The sequence below is a fragment of the Leptopilina heterotoma genome, unplaced genomic scaffold (assembly GCF_015476425.1).
Source record: "Leptopilina heterotoma isolate Lh14 unplaced genomic scaffold, ASM1547642v1 Lhet_254, whole genome shotgun sequence".
Lineage (NCBI taxonomy): Eukaryota > Metazoa > Arthropoda > Insecta > Hymenoptera > Figitidae > Leptopilina > Leptopilina heterotoma.
This window is the reverse complement of record NW_025110967.1, coordinates 385690-412030: the sequence shown is the minus strand read 5'-3', so window position 1 is coordinate 412030 and position 26341 is coordinate 385690. Positions and strand designations below refer to the sequence as shown.

The following is a 26341-nucleotide window of genomic DNA, read 5'->3' as shown; positions in this document are numbered from 1 at the left end:
AAGAAATTTGTAAATAATGAAATTCCTGTGAAATTTTTATTATTTTTTGAAAAGAATTAAAAGTTTGCGAAGAATTTTATTAAATTTTTTTAAAAATAATTGAATTGTTTTGGAAAATTTTATAAAAATAGTAGATATTGAAAATCATTGAATTGAAGATAATTATTTCAAATAATTGAATTTCTGAGAAGAATTTAATTATTCATTCACTGAGAAAACTGGAGTGTCAAATTCGGAGGTTCAAAAAGTTTATGTTTCCTTTGCTTATGAAGAGAGTTAAATAGTCCTTCTAAAATAAATTTTGAATTGATAATGGAAATCTACTTGTATATTCTCTCCCATTATATCTGAGGGTTAAAAGTTGCGCAGAAAATGTGTACGATCTGATGCGCGCGAAATTATTTTTCTGACATTTTATGTATTTAATTTAGGGGTTAGGTTGCCATATTTATTCATTTCGCGCCGGATAAGGAAGGGATTTCTCAAGATGGTTAATTTGTCCCTCTGTTATAAACTCATTTTCCCTCCAAGAGAAATGGCACGAATATCTGTCAATGGTGTATTTGAACATTTAGATTGTTATCCAATAGCTAACTCTCAAATATGAAGGATTTGTCCCTCCAGATGCTTAGTCCAATACTCCAGTTTTCTCAGTCTTGAGAAAACGATTTATTTGATTCAAACATATTTTGTTTAAATCAAACTTAAAATATGTTTGAATACAGTCAAACATATTTAAGTGAAACATATTTTTTGGTTCATTTAAAGAAGTAATATATTTAATTTAAACGTAAGTTATGGTTGTTTTTAAATCATTTATAATTAACTTATAAGTTTGAATCAAACATACAATTTTTAAACATAACATGTTTAACACATTAATCATTTTTATACATAACGCAATATTTGCACTTCACATGAGAAAAATACATTGTGCCATGTTTAGTCAGACCCCCCCCCCTAATCCCAGAAGCGTGACATCATTTGTGAACGCTCCCTAATTTCTTTTTAAATCAAAACAGAAAATATGTTTGAATTAAACATAATTATTGAAACAAATAATATTTTTGAATCAAAGCAGTAGGTATTTTCTATATATTGGGATTAAGCTTACAAACTAATTTCAATTAAACAAAATCACTTAAAATTATTTTTCTATTTAAACCTATTTACTGAGGAGAATAAATGGTAAGATTTTGATGGTTAAAAATAGATGATATCAGGTAGCATCAATGTGCTAACATTTGTCCTAACAATTCAAATTTTTTCTAATAACAATAAATCTGTTGAGGTAACAAAAAATTGTTAGTTCTATATTAACAATTCTTTTTAACTTCCGTTTCCGGTACCGTTTCGGTGTACACGCGTTTGAAAAGAGTTAAGATTTTTTTTTTGAGAAATTTAAAGGTTTTAAAAAAGGGTGGGTAGTGTAGAGTGTTGAGTGTGTAGTGTAATTGGCGATAGTGTAAAGGAAAGGTATGTTTGTATAGAGTAGTGAATGTATAAGTGATAAAAAAAGGTAAAAAAGAAAAGTGTGTTTTGTGAGGTTAGGTTGCTTGAAGTGAGAGAGAGGAGAGAGAGACAGTGGAAAATTTTGAGCATTGGAGTGATAAGGTAGATTTCTGGAATGGCTGAGTTTGACCCAAGTAGTGTTAGCGAGAATGAGGAAAAGGCGCGAGTATTTGAAAGGGGGATAGGAAAGAATGGAAAAAAGATGACGTGTGAGGATGGATGTGATGGATGAAGGAGCTAAAAGAGTGAAGGGAAATTTGATGGATATGTATGAGGATGGGGAATCAAGGGACAAAGAGATAGTGGAAATTGAAGAGAGGTTGGAGAAATTGCAGGAAATGTGGAATGAATGGGATAGTAAGTAGCAAAAGGAAAAGGAAAGCATGTGGAGAAGAATGAATGGATTGGAAAAATTTATAAAGGAAGTGAATGAGGGGACTGAGGAAGTTGAGGGAAGTGAATATGAGAGGTTAAAGTGGAAAATGGGAGATTTGTCAAGACGAGTGGATGTAGTAGAAAATGAAAAAAGGAAAAAGAATGTAGTGATCAGAGGTATGAATGTAGGTGTGTTGGAGGGTAAAAGAGAAGTGGAAAAAGTGTTGGCGTGGGTGGGGGTTAATGTCTCAGTGAAAATGGTACAAGCGTTAGGAAGGGGTGAATATGAGGTACCAAAGTTATGGTTGGTGGAGTTGGGTAGTGAGGAAGAGAAAATAGATGTGATGAGGGTGAAAGGAAGACTGGAAGGAAGTGTAATAAGAATAGATGAGGATAGATGTTGGAGAGAGAGAAGAATGTTATGGCTATTGAGAGAAAGAGCGAGGACGGAGGGAGTGAATGGAAAACAGGTAAGAATGGGTAAAGATTGTATTTGGGTGGATGGGGTAAAGTATGTTGTGAGGGAGGATACGGGTGGAGGGATGGAAGCGTGTAAAGTGTGATAGACAGGGATAGGCTGAGAATGAGGTGAGAAGATTTTGCTTGGATGAATAGATGGATGGGTAAAAGTGGATGACTGGAGGGTGTAAGAGAGGTGAGAAAGGAGTAGAAGGTTTTTGAAAAAGGGTGGGCGAATTGGGTCGAAGCCAGCATGGGCATAGAAGGAACTGGAAACGGAAGCCCGGCACTGGCGATAGGTTAAGAGCGTAAGGTTGAGAGCGTGGAGGAGTTGAGTTTAGGTTAAGTTGTATTTAGAGAATGTTTAGTTGTAAGGATTTTTATAAATATAGGTTAAGATTATAATGTATGTATTTGGGAGTCTCGAACCCTACCTATTGTAGGGAGAGTAAATAAACTAATAATAATTAACAATTCTTTTTTCTCTGTGTAACCATTAAAATATCATATTTATATTATACTATATCTAATTTCAATCTCTCTTTATAAGTTTACACACAAAAACTCAGTTTCATTTTTGTTACAGCTCAAAATAAGACAATGTTAAACGCCATAAAACGTAGTATCACCCAGGGTCTCATTTTTGTTGCAACTCAAACTTGTAACCCATTCAGTGTGAGAATAATTCTAGAATGTTTTAAACTATTTCATTTAAAGTAAAAATATTATTGTCGACTTTTTCTCATATCCACCGTTCTTGAATAAATTCAGGAATGTTTTTTGAATACATTTTTTTCGAGTAAATATATACGTAAATAATGTAACATATATTTTAAATATTTGAGTACATGTGTCAATAACATAACTTTCAACAATTAGTTTAATTCCGGACACTTTAAATTGTTCTTCTAATGGTTTAATTTACAATTCTTGTTTTGAAAACATATAATAAAAATTTTAATAAAATGAAGGATATTACTAGAATTACTTGGTAAAGAATCAATACTTGGTAAATCAACGCAAGTTTTAAGTGACCAAAATTATTTTAGTTGATGGTAATATCTTATATTAAAAGTGAATACTCTTATTCACAATGTGCACTATAATGTTCAACGAGATCTTTTTTTGGATGAAATTGTCACATAACATTTTCAATTTTTGTAAAAAATTAAACTTATTTTATTTGTATGGATAATATTAATTACTTACAGTCTACTGCTGGGTTCGTTGTTAGCCTCGTCTCCTTCTATCCGATATACCTTGCCAGACATAACGTACTCGAAGCTATCAGCTCGCGAGCCACCCTCTTGTTCCAAAGCATTCCATTCGCCACCATCAGGGTAGCCATCCTCGCGGAGAGTTGTCGCCAAGACCAAACGAAATTTATCACCTGAAACAAAAATTTAATAAATATATTAAGTAATTATTGATTGACACTTTTCTGCAAATTAAATAATTAAAAATGTACATTTACAATCTATTCACTTTACGTTATAGTGTAAAGAACTTAATCGTGGTCAATTATTGAGTAAATTATATTTTTTTAAAATTGTTATCCATACTTTTCTAAAATTAACAAATAAAAGAAATAATTTTTAAAAATGTTATATTAATTTTGTAAAATTACAAATATAATTCACAATACGTACATTATTCATAGGTACTAAAATCATTAAATACAATTTAAAATATACCAGTAACATCAGTCCGTATTTGAAAATTGTTCATTACCGTGCGTAGCAATTTTTTAATTTTTATTTTAGCTATAGTGACACTTGAAGAAAGCATTTATGATTTGAGAATTCCACACCCAGAGAAAAAAGTTATTTATTTTAACTAAAAGTGTATATTTAAGAAAAATTTATTTGTTGCAAATAAATATTTTATTTAAAATAAATAAACTAATATTTATTTCAAATAAATGCACTAATTAATCTAAAATTAAGAAATATATTCGCAATTTATGAAATAGTATATTTGTAGCAAATAAAAAATATATTTGATTCAAATAAATGTTTGTTTGACTTATAAGTAGACGCCTGCGCATATTGCATTGCTATAGTAAAACAATAAGATGTTTTGCTTTTAACAGTTTAACGCGTACAATTATAAGAGGTTTATTCATCATGAATAGTTAACAAATTTAATTGATTTAAGTACAGAATTTTTCTTTTTAAGTGAAAATTTTAATTAGTACAAAGTAACAGATTTGTATGTGATTTCATTTACATTTTAGTGTCTTATTTGAGATTTTGTGAGAAAAATGTGACAGTGGACTTTTACATATGAAGTGAAAAAGTAAAGTAAAATGACTAACAATAAAAAAACCTGACTTTATTTAACAAATATTCTTATAAAAATAAACATTTATTTTAATGAATATTAAAAGTTCCATTAGTGATTGTGATTGTTAAATTTATTTGAAGGTTATAAGTGAATTTTAATATTTTAGAATGCTTACAGGATTTATTAAAATGAAAAGTGTTTTTTATTTGCTCTAAATATAAAATATATTTAAAGAAAATATAAAATTTTTTTCATTTAAATAAAAATGGATATTTAAACGAAATATATTAATTCAAATAAAAAATATTATTTGAGCTAAATAAAAGTTTAGTTGGTTCTGTGACAAATATCCTTTTTTATTTGTTTGAAATAAATTTTATTTAATTCAAATAAATCATTTCTCTAGGTGCATGCGAGTATAGCAGAGTTTATTAGCGTGCGTACACGAAAAGAAAGTTAATATCAAATATTATAAAAGTACTTTACAATTGTAGGACAAAATAAGTCAAAGCGAAATTTTAATATCAGAAATACTAAACTTTAAAAAAATTTATATGAAATTTAATAAAGTTATATTACAATTTGTTAAACTTTTTTGATATTTGATATAACTTTACTAAATTTAATATAATGTTTTTTAAAGTATAGTATTTCTGATATAAAAACTTCGCTTTATTGTATTTTGACCTACAATTATTGTAAAATACTTTTATAAAATGTAATAATGACTTTCTTTCCGAGTAATTTTGGTGTTAACAAATTGTAATATACAGTAGACACCCTACTGTACATCCGGACCCCTATTATTCGGACAAATTTCAAACACCTTTTTTTTAATTTTAAAGTTTATAAGCATCTAATACCATAAATTTTGAATTTTCACACGAATTGTTGCGTTTTTAAGTATTTTTATTAATGATTTTAAGAAAATTTTTATGTGAATCTTTTAAAATATTTCTAACTAAAGATTTATAAATGTTGACTTTAAGAGTTTCTTTTCGTTTTAATAATATTTAAATACATAAAATTATAAATGAAAAATTCGTTCATTTTGTACTTTTTTATTATCAGGATAGGTGCCTGTATCCATTAGTCCGATAATGGAGTCTCTACTGTAACTTTATTTTCCATATAAATTTTTTTCAAGTTTAGTATTTCTGATCTTAAAATTTCGCCTTGTCTCATTTTGTCCTATTATTGTAAAATACTTTTATAATATTTGATATTAACTTTTTTTTCGTTTGCGTAAATATTCGGTTAGGCTTAGATTCGAACTCCCAAGCGTTATTTTTCAATTATATTTATTGAAAATAATATTTGGATCCCAGCCCAGTAACCGGGCGGTAAAATGCCAATACCGAGCCAGAATCCGCGACAGTTGGAAATTTCCGCCTGGGTGTAGATCAAACGGGAAATTTCTAATTTTCAAAGTGTCAATAACATCTTAATTCTAGGCCGAATAAAAAATTGTTAATTTCATGCGTTTTTGAAGTGTCTTTTCAATGGACGTAAAATATTTAAACTTAAATGTTATTTTAATACAAAAAAAAACAAGGAACTTTTTTCAAAATTTCATTTTTTTAAATTGTTGATCTGACATGGGCCAAAAATTTTCATTAAGGGGCAAGGTGAACACAAGATTCAGTTTATCACTTTCCCTGATAATTTATTGACATTAAAATGATTTTCTCATAACAAAATTCTTTCTATAGAAAAAATGGTAATTTTAGGAAAATAAATAAAAATTTATTGAATATGTCCTAATATTTACAAAGTAAGCGATGTGCTTAATAATTAATTTTCCTATTATATTTTATTTTACTATTATTATTATTATTTATTATTTTTTTTATACATGCTGATAGGTTTTTACATATTTTATTAGTTCAACTAAAACAAAGAAATATATTATGTTATTTTTACGTTTTAAAATAGAAATAAGATTATGAATTAAAATGACAGCATTAAAAAACTTTTTATAATAAATTTAAAAATATGTCTTGATTTCATTTTAAGAATGAAGTAACATATTTATATTTTGTAAGGAAAATCACCCAAAGATTCAAGTTTACATTTAATAAAGTACAATACAAGTGTTATAATTCCAGAACTTCTCGTCACATCGAGACTTTAGTTAACTTTGTAATTTATTACTTTTTCTTTGGCTTTTTACTTAGCAAGGGACCAAACTAATAAAGAGAATTCATAAAACTAAATAAATATGACCTCACTTTTCATCGCCATCTTCCTTAATTTTCCGCGAAAGCGTCAGCTTCATTATTCCCTCTTTTTGTCACAATTTTTGTTAGATATATATATATATATATATATATATATATATATATATATATATATATATATATAATATAAATTTATTATTAAGAAATTTAAGATAAAAACCAATTTTTGCTGAATAACAACTGTCAACTTTTAAAAGCTAAAAAAAATATAGTTTGAAATTTGTGTTTCATTAAATAACCATAATGACGATAACTTTTATGTTAAAATAGTAATTTTATATGACCTTGCGGGCGGATGTAAAGGCAGACCAACTGCCGAACTAATCCGAATAGAATAGAATGGAAACACCAAACTGAGTAGTGAGCAATATGGATCGTGCTGCGACACGAAGGTCGGCGCGACCTTGGATGCGCCGACTTTCAACTTGAACTTAGTGCGAACATGAGAGCTTCAGAAAGAGGAGAGGGAAGAGGGAGAGAGCGAGCGAGCGAAAGAGAGAGAGATACTTAAATAGAAAAGTGAATTAAAGAATTAAATGTTGTATAATTCATAATAGATGCGTTACGTATATATTAGATGATCAAGCTTCCTATACAAAGTATTAAATAATAGTTCAAATGTTGATATACCTGAATGGTCCAATTTAAATGGGATACATTTTGTCATGTATTATTTTCATAATAATCGAATATTTATTAAGAAGAATTTTTAAACCTGAGCTATTCGGTGTCTGCAACAAAATATTAATAGTGTCACTAATAGATTGTCACAGCGAAAAGAAGAGAATATATTAACTTACTATTACATTCTCTTCTTTTCGCTGTGACATTTTGCTAATGACTCTATTAATATTTTGTAGCTAGCATCGAATAGCCCAATTTTAATTATCTGTTTATTAAATTTTTGAATAAAATTTTTTCGGTGTGGTTGGTTAATTTTTAAAGGTTAAGAGTCAATTATTTTTGTATTCAATAAGTAAGTTGTATCATTAAAATTAAAAATTTGTTTAATGCAAGTAACTTCAGATTAATATAACTACTCCTAAAATAATTTGTATCATTTTGTACTTCTGGCACTACAAGTTCTAAGAGTAATAAATTATAATATTTGGCATATTTACATGTTTCGTCTTAATCGTACCTAATCAAAATTATTGAACTGAAAGAAAAATTTTAGCCGACGCGAAATTGCGTTGCACGGTCAATTTTTCCGAATCGCGTAATTATCACTCCTCCTCACGAAAGAAGAAGGGATAGAAGAGTTGCTTAGGCCTCTGTATACAACTCGAGAAAATTAAATAGAGCCTCATACATTTCGACGCCCCCCGACTATAAAATGTTTATTCAAATCTCCGTGCAATAAAATGTTAACTCAGAAATTCGTGCTGTATAATTGTTTTTAAAAATTTCATGCAATATAATGTTAACTCAAGTTGCATTCAATAAAATGTCAATTTAACCACCAGTGCAATATAATGTTATTGAAAATACTAAAAGTTTTATTTCTAGCCTTTAAATTATATGAGGTTAAAGAAAAACATAATTAGTGAATTTTTCTTGCGAAAGTGAAAAAGTTATGTTATAAATATTTTTTACTTATACTAAATTAATTAGGAAAATGAAAGAATAAAATTTATTTAATTCTAACTTTGAAAACTATTTTTATTAAAATTATAAATATTTAAAAATATTAAAATTACTTTAACAGTCCCTTTTTTGAATTTAGTTTTCCATTTTGTAGCAGTTTTTAACGCTGTACATATATAATAACTCTTTTTTTCAACCAATTGGTCTGCTGAAGAAAAACCAAACTGTTTGTCTAAAGAGTGGAAAACTATGCAGATATTTCACCATAAAAAAATAATCTTTTATTCAACATTCTGCATTACTGACTTTTTTATAAAAACTTAACCCATAAATGAGGAACTATACGAATATTATTGTGCTGTCAACAGTTGCAACTTCAATCTATTTAAGTAATTTAATAAATAAATTAATAATCTAATTTAACCTCATACAATTTAAAGGCTGGAAATAAAAATTTTAGTATTTTAAATAACATTGTATTGCACTGGTGGTTGAATTGACATTTTATTGAATGCAACTTGAGTTAACATTATATTGCATGAAATTTTTAAAAACAATTATACAGCACGAATTTCTGAGTTAACATTTTATTGCACGGAGATTCGAATAAACATTTTACAGTCGGGGGGCGTCGATTTGTAAAATTGTCCGCCCTACACAACTCGGTTCATTTGTGAATTATAACTACTATGTATCAGGGTCAAAAGCTACTTTATAAACTCCATCTGTTGTTGGTTTTAAGAACAAAATTTTTTGCTGTGTTTATAAAAGATAAAACATTTAACTCTGATAAAACCAATGTCATACATAATGCATAATAAATTACAATGTCAGGGATGGCGGAAGAAAGATTAAACAAAAGATAAAAATTGTAGCACACCCAGAGAGAATACAATATTTAATATTATTCAATATAAAAGAAATGCTTCGGTGAGGACTGTTAGAAAGAAAATTTAGTTATGATGTGACACATGAAAAAGCCACAAAGGTCTTATTTAAATTTTCCAATTTCAGATATAATTTTATTCGACAGAATTTGAGTAAACATTTAATTAAGAGAATGGTCATTTGATTGAAAATGCAATGACAGAGGCTATTAAAAAATTATGATTGGTGGTTAATAATAATAAAAAACAAATTTATTAATTACATACATCAATTAATTTAGAGTATCAGAACAGCTTTTATCGGTTCGAAACCAAAATTATCGCTCTTTTTCTCTCTAAATATGAATTAGTGGAAATTTATTAATAATACTTGGTTCAAATTCTTTAATTTGAATTCGATTCAATAAAAACTCTGTCGAAAAAATTGCATTTCTGGAAAATTCTAACAAAAGGACTCTGTAGTTTACTCACATGCGCCTCATGATAGTATTACATTAATTCCAACATCTGTAAATGTGGATCTCATATGTCAGTAAATGATCTGAATTAATTAATAATACAAAGTGGGAGAAATATACATAATACTATCTGTATCGAGAATTTTTTTTCCGTGTTTCTGTTACGATTATATAATGATTACTATGATAACATAAAACTAATAAATACTGAATTCGGTTAAAAAAAATTATTTTGCGCAAATTTTGTAAAATTAATATTTTATTAAATAAAACTTACTTAAACCAAAATTGTGTAACATAACAATGCGGATTATTTTGTTCATTATTTTACTCAAACTAAAACAACTTTAAAATACTTATGGATACAATAATAAAATAATTTTAAAGTTACTTCATTTTACTTATTAATTTTAATTAATTTAATTAATAAATAGGAAATTTAAAGAAACTATTAAATATATTAATTGCAACAATATTTTTAATAACTGTAATAAGGTAATAATATTGTATTTTATTTTTGAAGGTAAAAGAAAACATACCCAATTGAAATCTGGTTTTAACAGTCTATGGTGGTTTTGAATTAGTTAAATACATTCTATATTGGTGTAACGGTGTCGCACAAAAGTCGGTCGAGTTACTAGTTTATATTAATATAAAAAAATGCAGGAAGTATTTAGTCTAATGATATGTTATGTAACGAGTAATTCAATTCATGTTTTTGATGGAGTGCTGACATTCTTATAAGAAAATAATTCAGAACTGGTTAAAAAAAATTTTTAAATAATAAAAGAAAAACTTTAAAGAGATTACGACATGAATTTCACATATTAAAATTTGTAATCTTTCACTTTAAAAAAATGTGATTAATAAGAAATTAGAGTATTGTGATGAACAATTATTGTAAAAAACATCATTTAAATAACTTTACAAGACGAGAAATATTAACAACCAGTTGAAAATTAATGTACATAACTATGAACATGAACAAGTACGTGATCATGTTCACAGACATGTACACGTTTAAGTGAACTTGTGCTTGTTTGTGTGCATGTTTACTAAATAACGATTTAATTCATATATACATACACATGAGGATGTTCATGCTCTTGTATGTGTTCATTTTTGTTTATGAGTGGTAAAAAATGAAAACTTTAAAGGCTACGCAGTAGTTTTCTTAAGCATTTACAGCTGCGCATTACTTTATAATAAGCATAAGAAAAAAGTACTTCAATTAAAATTTTCTGACAAATTTTTTTTATACAAATGAACATGTACAATATATCGTGTACGTATTTACCTATATGTTCATAATTTAAAGAGTTTGTCATGCATGAACTTGTACATATCACATGTATTAAAAAAGCACAATTTCTTGCGCAATTAATGCGCAAGATCACGTAACTGAATCATGTACATGTTTATCTTAACAAATTTTCAACTGGGAACTTGTGATAATTAAAATCATGTATAAAAAAGTTCACGTTCAAAGTCATACTTCGTTCAATTTAAAACTAATAAGCAATATGTAATATAAGTATTTTACATATTATCCTTTTTTATTTTGGTTGTATTTCACAACTGAATGTAATATTGATGAATATATGTCTGAGATTCTCCTTCAGTGTGTTATTTCACTTTTGCTTCGAAAACAATTTATTAAATGATTAAATTAAATGTCGAACAGCATTTCAATTTTAAAAAAAACTTTTCCTTTAAGAAGAAGCCATTACAACTGAAAAATTTCTTTTGGGTCACAATAAAAAAATCACTGCTCTAGGTTAAAGCCACACATTAAAACGAGAACAATTAAAATATCAGTTATTTTATACGACCGGCAGATATTAAGAAAAATTGAATATAACCACCGATCACACTTTGAATGTGAAATAACTTTTTATAAAAAATTTATAAAAATATATCACAACTTAGTTTTATAGTATCTGGCATTATCATGTAAGTAACTATAGAAAACATAGTAACACTGGAATAGATGGGTTGAAAAGTAGATTAGACGCAAATGACAGAGATAAATTTGGAATATTGATTTGAAAATGAAGAGTATGATATTTGAAAAATAGATAAAGGAGATGTCGGTTTATAGGAAGAAACAGTACCGAAAATAGGGAATAAGAATTTTTGATTAGAAAGGAGAAGTATGTTTGAAGGACGAAGAGGAAGAATTACAAGAGATCGAAGAAGCTAGCGCGCGCGGCCGGAATCGACTCTGGTGGCCGACAGCTCGTCGTGCCAGCTCTGACCTTGGCATTGAACTTGATGGTGCAGGGGGGATGTTCGCGGAGAAGGATTGCTGGCTAGTGGGGAACGGGGTGCGGAATTACGGGGAAGGGGAGAGACATTAGTGAGGACGGATGAAGTGAGATAACGTAAAATAGGGAAAGAGTGAGGGCAAAGAGAAGATAAAAGTCGCGCGCGGGCGCACAAAACAGAGAGGGGGTTAGGGGGAATGGAAACGTGGGGGGGACATATTGCGTCATTTCGCGCAAGCCTGTGAGAATCGCGCGTCAATACAGCGGCCTAGCCCACCGACTAACCTTCATTATTCGCTTTCTGATAGTTATATGTAGAAGTACAAAAAAAGGAGATGAGAAATTTGTGAGATATAATAGAGAGAGAGAGAGAGAGAGATCTGCTGAACATTGCATTGGAATAGCACGTGGAACACGATTAAAAGAACTGGGAAATGTCAGTGAGGAAATATGAATCTTTATACACAGGGGCGAATGCCAGGACACCCATGAGCCCTAGAAAAAACACCTCCCACTACAATTAACATTTGGTTCCAACACATCTACGCATTATTGGAGGACTGTTTGTGAGTTGATCAAAAGGGGTTGAGAGACAATTAAGCAGGAGAATTACATGGCCTTGGATTCTACTTAATTGTTAATGAAAATTTAATTGGGAGTACTGTTTTTGGATGTTCATTGAATTTTTAGGAATGTTGAATAATATAATAAAACTACTACTAATATTTATATAGAAAATAAAAATGTAAATATAGAAAAAATTTACTGTTATGGGGCTGCATTGGAAATGCAGACTATTTTGAAGAAATTAAGTCACATCAATTGCACAACTACTACACTGAGCTTTAGAAAAATGGTAAATTAGTGAAAAAAATTTGAAAATGCGCGAAATTGGCTTTAAAGTAGTCGTTAAAACATTGATTATAAATGTCATGATGAAGACGCACTTACAAAAACAATTGCATATGTGAAGAAGATTTACACATAAGAGAGGCATTCAATACTACAAACTTTAACATTCTAATATTATGATTCAGACAAATTTAAAACATCTATCATAAAAATAACTAAAAACAAAAAATAATTTAACTCCCATAAAAATGTTACACACAGTGTAATATAAAAGTGCAATTTTTAAATAACAAATAATAGACAATAATGTTTAGATATTAATCCTCCCGTAATAATATCTATATATTTTTCGAAACAGACTTATTTTTTAAATCTGATAAAATATGTTATGTAATCAGGTTAATTACGCTATTCAGATTATTATTTTTTAGCTTTCTTACCGAAACAACATGGATATATAATTACAATATAAGGTATTGTAACGTGCTTTATGAATTGCATAACAAAATGTTGTTCACTTTCATTATTAGAGTAATGATTTTAGTACTTAAATAGTGAAAAATTAATTATTTCTACTCACCTAATTCCATAGGATAAAGCCAACTGTTGATGTCCAAAATAAGATCCATTTTGAAGGACTCGGATTCGCAGTGTAGACGACTTACTGAAACATAAATTGTAAATTTAATTAATTATATGCTCAGTTATAAATAAATGCTTAAAACAATACAGTGAAATACGCAGTAAGCACATGTGTACACAAACACGTAGAAGTCGCTCGATGACTCATTTAAGTTGACTGACAATATAGAAAAAATATTTTTGCAAACGTTCCTCGATGGCGCTGTCTGACGTCATTAACAACCAGCCAATAGCTTCAGTTTGTGATATGAAATTATCATCATTATGGAACAGAACAGATCTTGGTATCAACGCTTCTCATTTATTTTGTTATTTAAAGGAATACAGCTTTATTTAGTAGGATGTTAAATACATTGACAAAGGAAATTTCTTACTTTTCTTTTGATTTTTCCACGAGTGAATGAAAAAATTAACAAAGTTTTTTCATTAAAAACAAAATTACCCTATTTGTTAAATTTCATTTTTATTTATTAAAATTTATAATGTAAATACTTAAAAATATATAAGTAATTATTATTAAATTAATTTTATTTGACATATTATTAGACTAGTCAATGCTAATAAGAAGATTGATACTGATCTTGAAACGATTTTCATATTTTTAGAGTCTCAAAAATGGCACTATAAAATTTTAGTAGGTATATATAAATTATTTAATAAATATTACTTACAATATTTAATGACATAAATTTGGAAAAATTAAAGTAGACTTTCTTAAAAATCAAGGATTTATGAAAGTAACAAAAGTTTGGTGAAAAGGAATTTTTAATTGAAAATAATTTGTCCACACTGTGATGTAATGTAAACACAACTTAAAACAAACTGAAATTGGAGGATTGCAATTTGAGGTGACCTTGGTAGCTTGATTGTCAAGATCATCACTCTCTTTTGAAACAAAAAAACTATTAAAATGAAAATTGTTTTCTAAATTTTATTTTGAATGAAATATATTAACTAAAGCTCACTAAACAAATGTATAACTTAATGTACGAATTATACTGGTTAAAGAACAAATTTTAATTATGAGCAACATAAAATTCTTACATGCCCTACTAGGTCAACAATCAATTTATAAAAAACAAATTTTTAATTTACTATCCTGTAGGAAGTTTCGTGACCCATTTTTTTCTCTCAATAATATTCCTTTCATTTTTCACAAATTTTTTTTAGAGAAAACCGAAGAACTTAATATTATTAGAAAAAAGTATAAATCATAAAATTACCTTAACAAGATAATAGTTACAAAAATTTTATTTTCTTGAAAAACAACAGATACCACTGTAATAATAAAGTTAAGTTTCTCGATACACTAAGTCATATATTTACCAGCAAGACAATAATTGAATCAATATCATTCTAATTATTTCAATGAAATAAAAATTTTAAGTTCTACATTGATCTACCAAGTATTACATTTATTATTCTCCATTAGGTAATAATATAAAAAAAATTAGAAATATGCACAAAATGTTAATGTTATTAGAAAGACTAGTTTTAATAAAATTTTTAAAAACATAATAAAAAAGTAGGTTGATACTTTATGCAAAAATATTATTTTTCAATTCCTTCTCAAAAGTCAAATTAAGTAAATTTATGAATTATTTTCTCCACAATAAAAAATAAAGAATTTCAGAAATATTTTAATAATTCTGAATTACTCACAGTGTTGAGTGATAAAGATATGCCTCCATCATTTTGACTTTTCTGGAGAACGTCAAGGTCAAATATAGATCGCAGAAATAATCTCGACCTCCAAAACCTTTTTGGACAACTTTTTAGGTGAATATTTAAAACTTTGTTTATATTAATGTTAATTTTTATTGGAAAATGAAATTCAGTTAAAACTTAGTAGTGAAAATAAATCTTTTTAAAAGAAAAAGAATGTTCTAATACAACAGCTGGATTTTTAGAACCAATATTCGAGGTTGGTAATGGCGCGGCCTTTACGCTCGGGTGGTAGGTAGTTGAAGTCCTCGAAGCGAAAGCACAGAACCTGGTCCCTTTCTCGAACTCCTAATACCCCCACCAATGATAAAATAACTACCCCTCATTGGAGAGTACGGCTACGGTAACGATGCGCATGAGAGGGCCGCTAATGTATTTACCCCCTCCCTTATTGAGGGTGGCACACCGAACCACAATTGTTTGTCTCACTCTCACTAGCCTTAACTCTTTTTTTCCCTCTTTCCTAACTTTTCTCCTTTGGCTTTCTGCATCATTTCCCTCTTTCACTGTTGCATCTAATACAATATTTAAAAAAGCAGTTTTTCAAACAGAAATCTCTTTAAATTAAGTAAATACAAACTTGTGTTACATATATTAATCTGTACTTTTAAGAAGAACCCGTTTTAACACTACTATCCGCGAGAAAATGATAGGCCCCTGAAAAATGTTCGAATTTGACTTGAAATATCTCTGTTAAAAAAATTATTTGAAAAAAATGAGAAATATTTTTGGAAAGCGTGGAATCTTATATGTTTGCATACGAAAGGCCAATATTGGAAAAAAATTTTTGCACCGTACAGGTGCAGAATTATATCACAGTGTACCCCATTTTTCGACATTTTCAAAAATGGTCGACTTTGGTACAAGATTTTACACGGAAGCGATTATTCAAAAAATTCGAAAAAAGAACTATTTATTAACTGAATCTGTCTAAACGAATTTGCTTTATAATTATTAAAAAATCTTAATTATTATTGTATTTATTAACAATAATAGGAGACAATGTTATCTCTGGTTCTAATAGTCTAATTGAAATAAATCAAATTGGAAGTTGTAAATAATTAATCTTTTTATTATCTTAGCTCATTAAGAAAAACGAAATTCTTCTATTAATTACATTTTTCAACATTTATTTGGACAGTTTTTTTTCTTGAGAACAAGTGTAAAACGGTTGCAAAAACCCAATTTTTTTTGACAAAATTTTAACCCTGTCATAAATAAAAATCTGGCATGCACTGTATAGCCTATGTGAAAAAAATTTTAAGCTTTGTTCTGAGTTGATTTTGGAGAAGTTCGTAGTATTATTTATGACAGGGTTAAAATTTTGACAAAAAAAATTGGGTTTTTGCAACCGTTTTACACTTGTTCTCAAGAAAAAAAACTGTCCAAATAAATGTTGAAAAATGTAATTAATAGAAGAATTTCGTTTTCTTTAATGAGCTAAGATAATAAAAAGATTAATTATTTACAACTTCCAATTTGATTTATTTCAATTAGACTATTAGAACCAGAGATAACATTGTCTCCTGTTATTGTTAATAAATACAATAATAATTAAGATTTATTAATAATTATGAAGCAGATTCGTTTTGACAGATTCAGTTAATAAGTAGTTCTTTTTTTGAATTTTTTGAATAATCGCTTCCGTGTAAAATCTTGTACCAAAGTTGACCATTTTTGAAACTGTCAAAAAATGGGGTACACTGTGATGTAATTTTGCACCTGTACGGTACAAAATTTTTTTTTCAATATTATCCTTTCGTATACAAATATATGAGATTCTACAGTTGCCAAAAATATGTCTCATTTTTTTCAAATAATTTTTTTAACAGAGATATTTCAAGTCAAATTCGAACATTTTTCAGGGACCTATCATTTTCTCGCGGATAGTAGTAGGTTTTTCAAAACATGACAATTCTAAATATTGTAATTTGAAATTTATTTTAGATAAAAATTTCACTTGACATAATAAGGGAATATAATGTAATAATAATATAAACATAATTACAAAAAATTTCCTATATTTGAAAAAATAATTTCTATTATTATGTCATGCCGGTAGTCGAAAAGAACCTTTTAATACTGTCACGTGTTTATTCTTATCTACTAGCAACGCAAGAACAGATAAAACGCAAGTTTAAATCGATTTTCTTGCGTGCAGAGGCATATTCTTGAACGTCACAATTTATTTAAACAAATTAGAAATATTGCTAAAAAGTTAAATTTACTTTAATATTCTCTAACTTGTTAATTTAAATTTGGACACGCGTCCATGCTTAAAGGTTGCATAGTTAAGTTTGTTTATTTTTAATACGAAAGATAATGGTATTTCTTGCAAAAACTAAAAAAAAACTTAAGAATTTTGTACATTTGCATAAAAAGCATTGCAGTTTCTCGTAATTTTTACCAAAATTAAAGAAACTAAACTTATTTTTAAAGACATTTAAGAGTATATTAAGTTTCGCATTAGCTTGTATTACTACTTGCGTAATTGTTGAAACAATTGAAGTGACCCTATGCAATATTTATAATTAAGCAGTACTTGCTCATTCATGCTCATACCTTTCGCACTTGGTACTCAAAATCAACTTTCAGATATATAAATTAAATTTTTGTGAGGGTCTCCTTATAGGGTAGCAGATCATTTAGTTCATTTCATTTAGCCTTAGTTCATTATACATAAAATAAGTAAATTAAGAATAAAAGTATTCAGAGTAAAAGTGGTTTCCATTTGAAGGAGTCTTAAACAATATTTTGGTAAATGAATAATAGTCTTAATGTTGATCCAGTTTTACAGAATTTTTCTGAAAACACATTCATAATAAATGACGTAAATTTACAGAGAAGTGTTTGTTGTTTTCTCTTCAAAATGATGAAATAAAAAAGTAAAAATCAACCAATAGAAAATGGGATGTAAAATGAAAGATTTGCCACATGGTAAATATTAAATTTAAAAAAGTATATGGTTTGTGTGTGAATCAAGTGAAAGATAGTAGAGTTTGCGCGTTGACGTTTGAACTGCGCGCTGATGTTATCCACTATCGACCAGGTTTCTAGCGCTATAAATACTGGGTACCAGGGTCTAGATATCCCCTCTTCAAGCTGGTAACCTTAAACCTTAACACCCCTCCATAATAACTACAGCTTTTATGCTGGCAAATGTGAGCACAACCACCACCCTATTGCCAACTGCTGCCAGGGGTAGAAAACCTTGACCTTCAAAGATTTGAACGAGTATCACCACCCCCAACTAGTGACACTCCCTTCCCTCTCTTAACCCTTCTCTCGCTCTTCCATCTATCACCTTGCCACGCGCTACCCCTAAAACGTCATACGTGAGTTCTCGATTATTATTTGCTTTTTCTTAACTTCTGTCTTTCAATAAACAATATTACAACAACATCACAAACGACTATTCACTACTAGATGCTTATTCATATTTCGAAAATTAATTTTTATATTTAATAGTTTATTATGCGACCTTCCCTATCAGTTTTTATTTATATTATTTGCAGTCCTACAATCTTTTATTTATATTTTTCAGATAACAAATTTGATTTTCATATTCGTTGAAAGATATAAAAGCGATGTAACAAAAACATTAAGTTCTTCAAAACTATATTAATTTTTAAACCATATATGGTAAAAAAAATTAATTTTAAAGTTTATAAAAATATCTACATTCAGCATTCCCAATATAAATTTTTTTATGAATTAAAAATTTTAAATTGCGTCAAATGAACGTATAAAAACTAAGCAATAATAACTGTTATGGGGCTTGATGCATGTCCATTTCAATAGGTAAATTTTAAGAAACAGATAATTTTTTTTTTAAAAAAGAATACTATTAATAATAATAAAATACCCTGTTGACACGTTCTATAATTATTCTATAATGATTGTTATAGAATATTTGTTCTGAGATAAATTCCATAACGGTGTGATATAACTGTTATTATTATTATGTAATTGTTACACACAGATTTTATAATAATTCTTTCAGAATATTTGTTCTTATATATATATATATAACATTGATGAAACATTACTACATAGACAATATGTAGGAGGTGCATTATGGTTTTGTTATAAAGTATATATCAACATATATAACAGTTATAGAATCATATTGCAACATATTTTCTAGAATATTTGGTCCATTTTAGGTACAGAACATTGGGTTGTTACAAAGACATTCCATAAAAGCATTACAAATTTGTTATAAATCAGATTCATAAATTTCCCTTTACTATTCTAACTTTTAACCTTACGCTCGCCGGGTTAAATTATAAATATAGATTACTCAGTTTATTTCGTTTTATTTTTTAAACTGGTTTTATTATAAACTCATTTCTTATTTATTTAACTTCGTTTATTTACAAACAAAAAACAATTTTTTAAAATAACAAACGAAATAAATTGAACATTTATAGAATATTTTTAATGGTATTGTTCATTATAGTATGTAAATAATATTATTTATATTTAAATAAATGATCTTAAATTATATATGTTTGATAATAATAATGATAATTATAATTATAATTTGATAATTATATATGTTTGATAATTTATCTATTTTTCTTCTTTCTTATCCAGGGTGTCTACAACTAATCTGCAAAAAATTTCGCTGACATTTCCAGGTTTTCCAAGTCTTCTAAATTTTTTTATCCCACATGCACAAAAATGGCGCTTTTAGATAGCTGACGACAGGGAGTAAAGTCACTCATTTGTTCGACCATATGAAAATGGCGTCCATTTTCTCCCAAGAGGCAAACATAACAGCTGATCCCATGCGTTATTTTTGCCCTTGGGAGAAAACGGCCGCCACTTTCATATAAGTCGAACAAGTGAATGACTTTTACTCCCTGTCGTCTGCTATCTGAAATCGACACTTTTGTGCATTAGGAATAAAAAATATCGTAAGAAACACGGGAATAAAGGCAGCCAATTTGTTTACGATGATTTTTGTGACACTCGTTCCGGTCTCGGGGCGCCCTCGACCTCCACTCGTGTCACAAAAATCACCGTCAACAAATGGCTGCCTTTATACCCTTGTTGCTTAATATACTATTTTCCAGGTTTTAAGAATCGACATAATAAGGGTTACAAAAAATGCATTGCTTAAATTTTATTTGATAACACTTATAAATGACGTGGGAGAAATTTACAACGTTTCTCATCAACGATTTGAAGAAAAAAACTGTTTTTCATTCAGAAAACAATATTTTCTTTTTTAACTTTTTGTTCAAGAAACATTGTAAAAGTTTTATTAAGACAAAAGATATTGAATAAAGAATTATTTTTTCTTCTAAATCATTGCAAACATCACCAACGTTATAAATTATAAATATAAAATAATCATTTTGAAAAAAATTATCAGGGCTCGAACCAGTGACAGTATTTAAAAATACGTATACTTTACGGACAAAAAATGAAAAATTACGGACCATTCGCGAACAAAAATATAACCAGTCCGAGCCAAATAAGAGAATATTTTACTTAAAACTATATAAATTAAATTTCTTAATGTTTTATAATAATTAAAAATGTCCGAAAGATAAAATCATTATTTTATATTACAAGAATATTATACTTCTTTAAAATTATTTTCATCATTTCAATTCAATTATTATTTTCAAGAATTTTTAACTAAAAGTTCTTTGACCATTTTCAAATCCACTTGTTCACAATATTCCATTTTACGAAATTTCAATTATTCTTAAATTCTTCAATATATATTAGGAAATAAAAACTTCAAATGATATAAAAAAAATTCAATTCAACTTTTTCAAAAAAATTAATTTCAAAATTCAATTATTTATAAAAATTCATGCTATATTGCTTTTAATATTCAATTATTATATAAAATGCTAACTGAAATTCATTTTCTAATCAATTTTTATTAGAATTAAATTATTTAAATAAAAAAATAAATTTTTAAGAATAAGTACATTTTTCGAAGAATTTGATTAAAATTGTATTAAAAATAATTGTAATTCTTTGATGAGTTTTATTATTTATGAAAATAATTTAATTCGTAAAAAAAAATTTATTATTTTACGAAAATAATTAAGGGCTGGATGTTATAAGGGGATATGCGCAATGTTAAGTGAATGACGTTTATTCCCTTATAGCATCCAGTCCCTCAATTGAATCCCAGTAAAAATTTTATTATTTATGATATTAAAAAAATTGAATTATTGCGAAGAATTTTATAGAAAAATTTGTAAATAATTGAATTCCTGTGAAATGTTTATTATTTTATAAAAATAATTTATATTTTTTTAAATAATTAGATTCTTTTGGAAAAATTTTATTAAAATAGTAGATATTGAAAAACATTGAAATGAGGAACATTTTTGAAAATAATTGAAATGTTGCCGAGAATTTTATTAAAATTTTTGAAAATAATAGAATTTCGGAGAAGAATTTCATTATTTATAAAGATAATTGAAATTTTGACAAGAATTTTTAAAAATTTCGAGCCCTGAATTTTGTATTTTAAAAACAAATTGACTTTTTTTACGAAAAGAATTTTTTCAATGCCATTATCTCTGCTTTTCTTTTGATCTTTCTGAATTGTAAGTGGTCAATCTTTTTCTATTTGATTATATATGCCTGTGGTTCATATTATTTATCAAAATAGAATAGAATTGCAAATTGGAAAGGCAATATTAATTATTACTATTAATGTTTTACTAAAAATTTGTAAAACTAATTGTGGGCATTAAAAATGTTGTTCAAGAGTATTTCAAGTCATGATGAAAAAAATTCCCTGACATTTCCCGGTTTTCCAGGTGTTGTAGACCCCTGTTATCTGAAATATTCATTTTACGAAAAAATGCCAAAGGAAAAAAGATGCGCTTATTATCATTTCCTACAAGGTATAACTTTTCAAAATTCAATTAATATTATTATTATATTATTAACATATAATATGTGATATTACTGCTCCAAAATGATGACGTATTAATAGAATTTCCTTGAAGCACAGGCTGTATTGGACATTACTGCCAGGAAATTTGGTCTGACTTGAAACGAAATCATAATGCCGCGCCGATGGCCCGTATAGCCAATACTGACTCTTGCCACTAAGTGATTGTAGCCGAAGACTGAACAACTTTCCTTGTCGAAATAGTCGGTACTTACGTTTATACGCAAAGGACTGCAAGTACCGACCTTAAACAGTCACGTCACTCATTGTCAGCCGTAGGAGTACCGTGTACCGATTCTGTGGTAGTATTTCCATAGGATTCCAAAATTAATTTTTTTTACAAAAAACCCAGTCTCATTTTTGTTGCATCTCAAAATGAGACAATTGAAGCGAAATGGTCATGAAATGGACAACTTTTTTATATTGGCTGAAAGTAAATGACAAAATTTTAAAAAGTTAGCCTAAAAAATATTTCTGATGAACATTTTTTTATTCGTTTTCGTAATTTACGTGTTTTCTAATTGCTCTTGGGAATAGTATGTATTCATTTAGAAGCCATTAATATATGTATATCACGCTGAATAAAGTAAATGTATTGTAATTATGACTGAGACATTTGCAATTTATTCAATATCATAAAATTAGGTTTTAAATATGTAGGATAAATGACATTTCTCTATATATTCTAAGTCGCATGTTTATAAGTTAGGTAATGAAAATACACTTACAATCTGCAAGTATGATTTAAACAAAAACCAAACATAATCAAATTTCATTAAGGTACAAAATTACATTACTTGAAAATGTACTTTTCTGATTCATAAAAACAGAAGAAGACAAATTTAACTTTTAATTAATTATTTAATTAATTTGTGTCAATTTACTTATACTGAATTAAATATGTAAGTGAAATAGTTATTTTTTTAAGTAAATAGTAAACTTCAATTTTGTACTTGTTTATAGATGGGAATTTTAAAATTAAGGAGTTAAAAATTTGTTACTCTCAAAATTAACATTACACATATATAATAATTCTCACTAAAGCGTAGATTATTTTTGACTTGAGTTTTATTGATTAACTCGATTTCTAGCTGCATTTATAAAATTAAGAATTGACGGAATCAGTTCCGTCATTTATGAATACTGCCTTGCAGATCTGGCAACGCTGTTTTTCGCGTATGAAACATGAGAGGTGTTTCAAGGCATTGCGCAACTTAATCGCACGCGCGTCTTCTAACTAAAGAATCAGCTGCTCTCAAGGTCAACCACTTTAAAAGGGAATTTAACAATTAATAGTTTTAAATAATACCTTAATTTGAGCCTTATTTATCTTCTGTAAACAATCTAATTTTACACACATTCATCAATTTTATTCTGCTATTTTTAAGAAGAATTGATTATTTCCGTTATTTTGCAAAATGTTACGACTTTATCACTTGATCTTATGTTTTAAATATCTTCGAAGTTAATCAATCTAATAATTTATATTAAATTTTAAAATTCTTAAGAGACTACAAACAGACAATTTCACTTTAGTAAAATTTATTTATGAAACTTTTTATATATAGAAAACCACATATTCCAATACTAGTTTTTTAAAAATCAAACAAAAATTAAAATAAAATATGACCTTAATAAACATAAAATTTTATAACAATGTCAAAAATAACAGAACATTTTTCTAATGTCAAAAATGTTATGCATAAAGAAGACATTCAAAATAATAATTATTTTAGATTATATATTGTATTTTGTCCCATGTAGACATGAAATGAGAGTATTTTGAGTCCAATTCATAGTCTACCTACACTTTTAGTGAAAAACGTTTTTAATCATAACTTATACTTTTCTTTGATTTTGTAGCATTTTTTCTGACCCATTTTTTGACCTATTAAACATTATCCAGTTATGTCATCCAGAGATATTAACTTTGTAAAAATTAAAAAATGTTATTTTTTGAAAACTTTTGTCTAAAAATATTTATGTAATTTTAAATAATCATAAACAATTTAAATACAGCAATTAAAAGCATATAGATTAACTTATTAGAGATTAGAGAACCTAGAACGATTACAAAGTTTTTTTTAAACAATCAGAAATAAATTTGTAAGAAACTTAAGGATGCACTTTTTTGAATTTTGAATTTTTAGTATTATTATTTTAATGCAAATATCAGATTAATGATGACTTTAATAGCTATTTTCTTCTCATATATTAGGAAAAAAAATTTGTTTCGTCTCGATGATTAAATCTTGTGAGTATTAACATATGAAAGATAAAAAACGATATTTGGACAATAAACGTTTTTTTTAAATTTTAAACAACTTTTAGTTTAAGTTAAATTAACAAATGAATAGCTCGCTTGTTAATAGTACAAAAAAAAATTTTCTTTTCTAATGTCTTCAGATTAAGTCACTATTAAATCACAACTGTACATAAATATTGTTTAAAAAATATTATTTATTAATGTTATAAACAAATTAAGTTTATTAATAAATAAATAAATAAAGTTAAAAAATAATCTATTCATTTGTTTATAGTCGATATGGAATCGTTTTTTCTATTCGTTTTAAAATTATGTTACCAATAATATTTTTTATAGATATTTTTCATAAGTTACATATAATTTGTTTATTATTATAAACAATTTAAGTTAACAAATGAACTGTTCATTTGTTTATGATCAAAATGACATCGTTTTTTTCTAATCGTCTTAAAATTATGTTACCAATGATATTTTTTACAGATATTTTTCATAAGTTATAATTTTTATATATTATAAACAATTTAAGTTAACAAATAAACAACTCATTTGTTATCTTAATTTTTTATAACATAAACAAATGATTACTTATGAAAAATATGTATCTATAAAAATATTATTGGTAACATAATTTTGAAACGCTTAGAAAAAAACGATACCATTTCGAATATAAACAAGTGAACAATTCATTTTCTTAAATTTTTTTTTCATTAAAATATTAAAACTATATTTTTGATTAGAAATCGCTTCAGGAAAAATTTGGACTGACAAAATATCGCGTCCAAAATGTATGACCTTTCATTTAGGCATTGCTAAAAATTTTCATTTTTTCGAAATTCAAAATGACGGCTCAAAAATGGCCGACAAAATATCTAAAATTTTGAATAGTCAGAAAACTAAATTCTAGACACATTTTCTCATCACAAATGACTAAAATTAGTATATAAATAACATCTTTGATAAAATTTTATCACTATAATAACCAATCATTAAAAAAAAAGAAAAATATGTTAAATGCACTCTTTATATATTCATATTCATTAATTCACAAGTATTATTCTTCCCACATCAGCGACCCCAAAAACCCCCGAGTAACAAGTTTCTTATTAATCCCATTATTTTTTATTTTTTTATCCGGCATATTGGATCCGCCATTTTAAATTTTGCAATTTCGACTTCATATTCGTAATCAGCGACCCCAAGAACCCCCAAGTGACAAGTTTCATATAAATCCGATTATTTTTTATTTTTCGTCCGCCATATTGGATCCGCCATTTTGAATTTTGCAATTTTAACTTCATATTCGTAATCAGCGATCCCAAGAACCCCCGAGTGACAAGTTTCATATAAATCCCATTATTTTTTATTTTTTCGTCCGCCATATTGGATCCGCCATTTTTAATTTTGCAATTTTGACTTCATATTCGTAATCAGCGACCCCAAAAACCCCCGAGTGACAAGTTTTAAACGAATCTGATTAATTTTTTTTAATTTTTTTGTCCATCATAGGAGAAAATGTATCTTGACACTTTTTTTATTTACTATTATTTTATTTATTTATTATTATTTTTTTACTTTTGTTTTTTTAATTATCTGCTGGAAGAGTTTTACTAGAGCTAAGAATTTAAAATTTTTAGTAATATGTATTAGTTTCAAAGTTATGATGACTTTAATGCATTTTTGGTACAGCGTATGTACCACTGGGCGTTAAAGGGTTAAAATTTTAAACATTTTACAGTTTGTTGATAATTTTTGGGGCTACAAAACAGTTTAATTATAATACAAAATATAAAGCATAAATATAAAACAGTGGTTATATATACCCTATATACAACTAGACAACAAGTCTTT

General features: G+C 27.4%; 1 protein-coding gene across 3 annotated transcripts in view; it reads right to left on the bottom strand.

Annotated features, from left to right (window-relative positions):
• The window catches only part of LOC122503289 (DNA-directed RNA polymerases I, II, and III subunit RPABC3), a 94840-nt gene that overhangs the window by 31262 nt on the left and 37237 nt on the right, over positions 1-26341 (bottom strand). Inside the window, exons 1-3 of one of the 3 annotated variants that reach the window (XM_043613764.1) lie at positions 13675-13730; positions 13504-13587; positions 3556-3736 (exon numbers count right to left, since the gene is read on the bottom strand). In XM_043613764.1, coding sequence (XP_043469699.1) covers positions 3556-3736; positions 13504-13552 — 230 coding nt within the window. In that variant the 5' untranslated portion in view covers positions 13553-13587; positions 13675-13730. Of the gene's footprint in view, positions 1-3555; positions 3737-13503; positions 13588-13674; positions 13731-26341 lie in introns of those variants that run through there. The other 2 variants (XM_043613763.1, XM_043613762.1) reach the window with 2 other exon arrangements.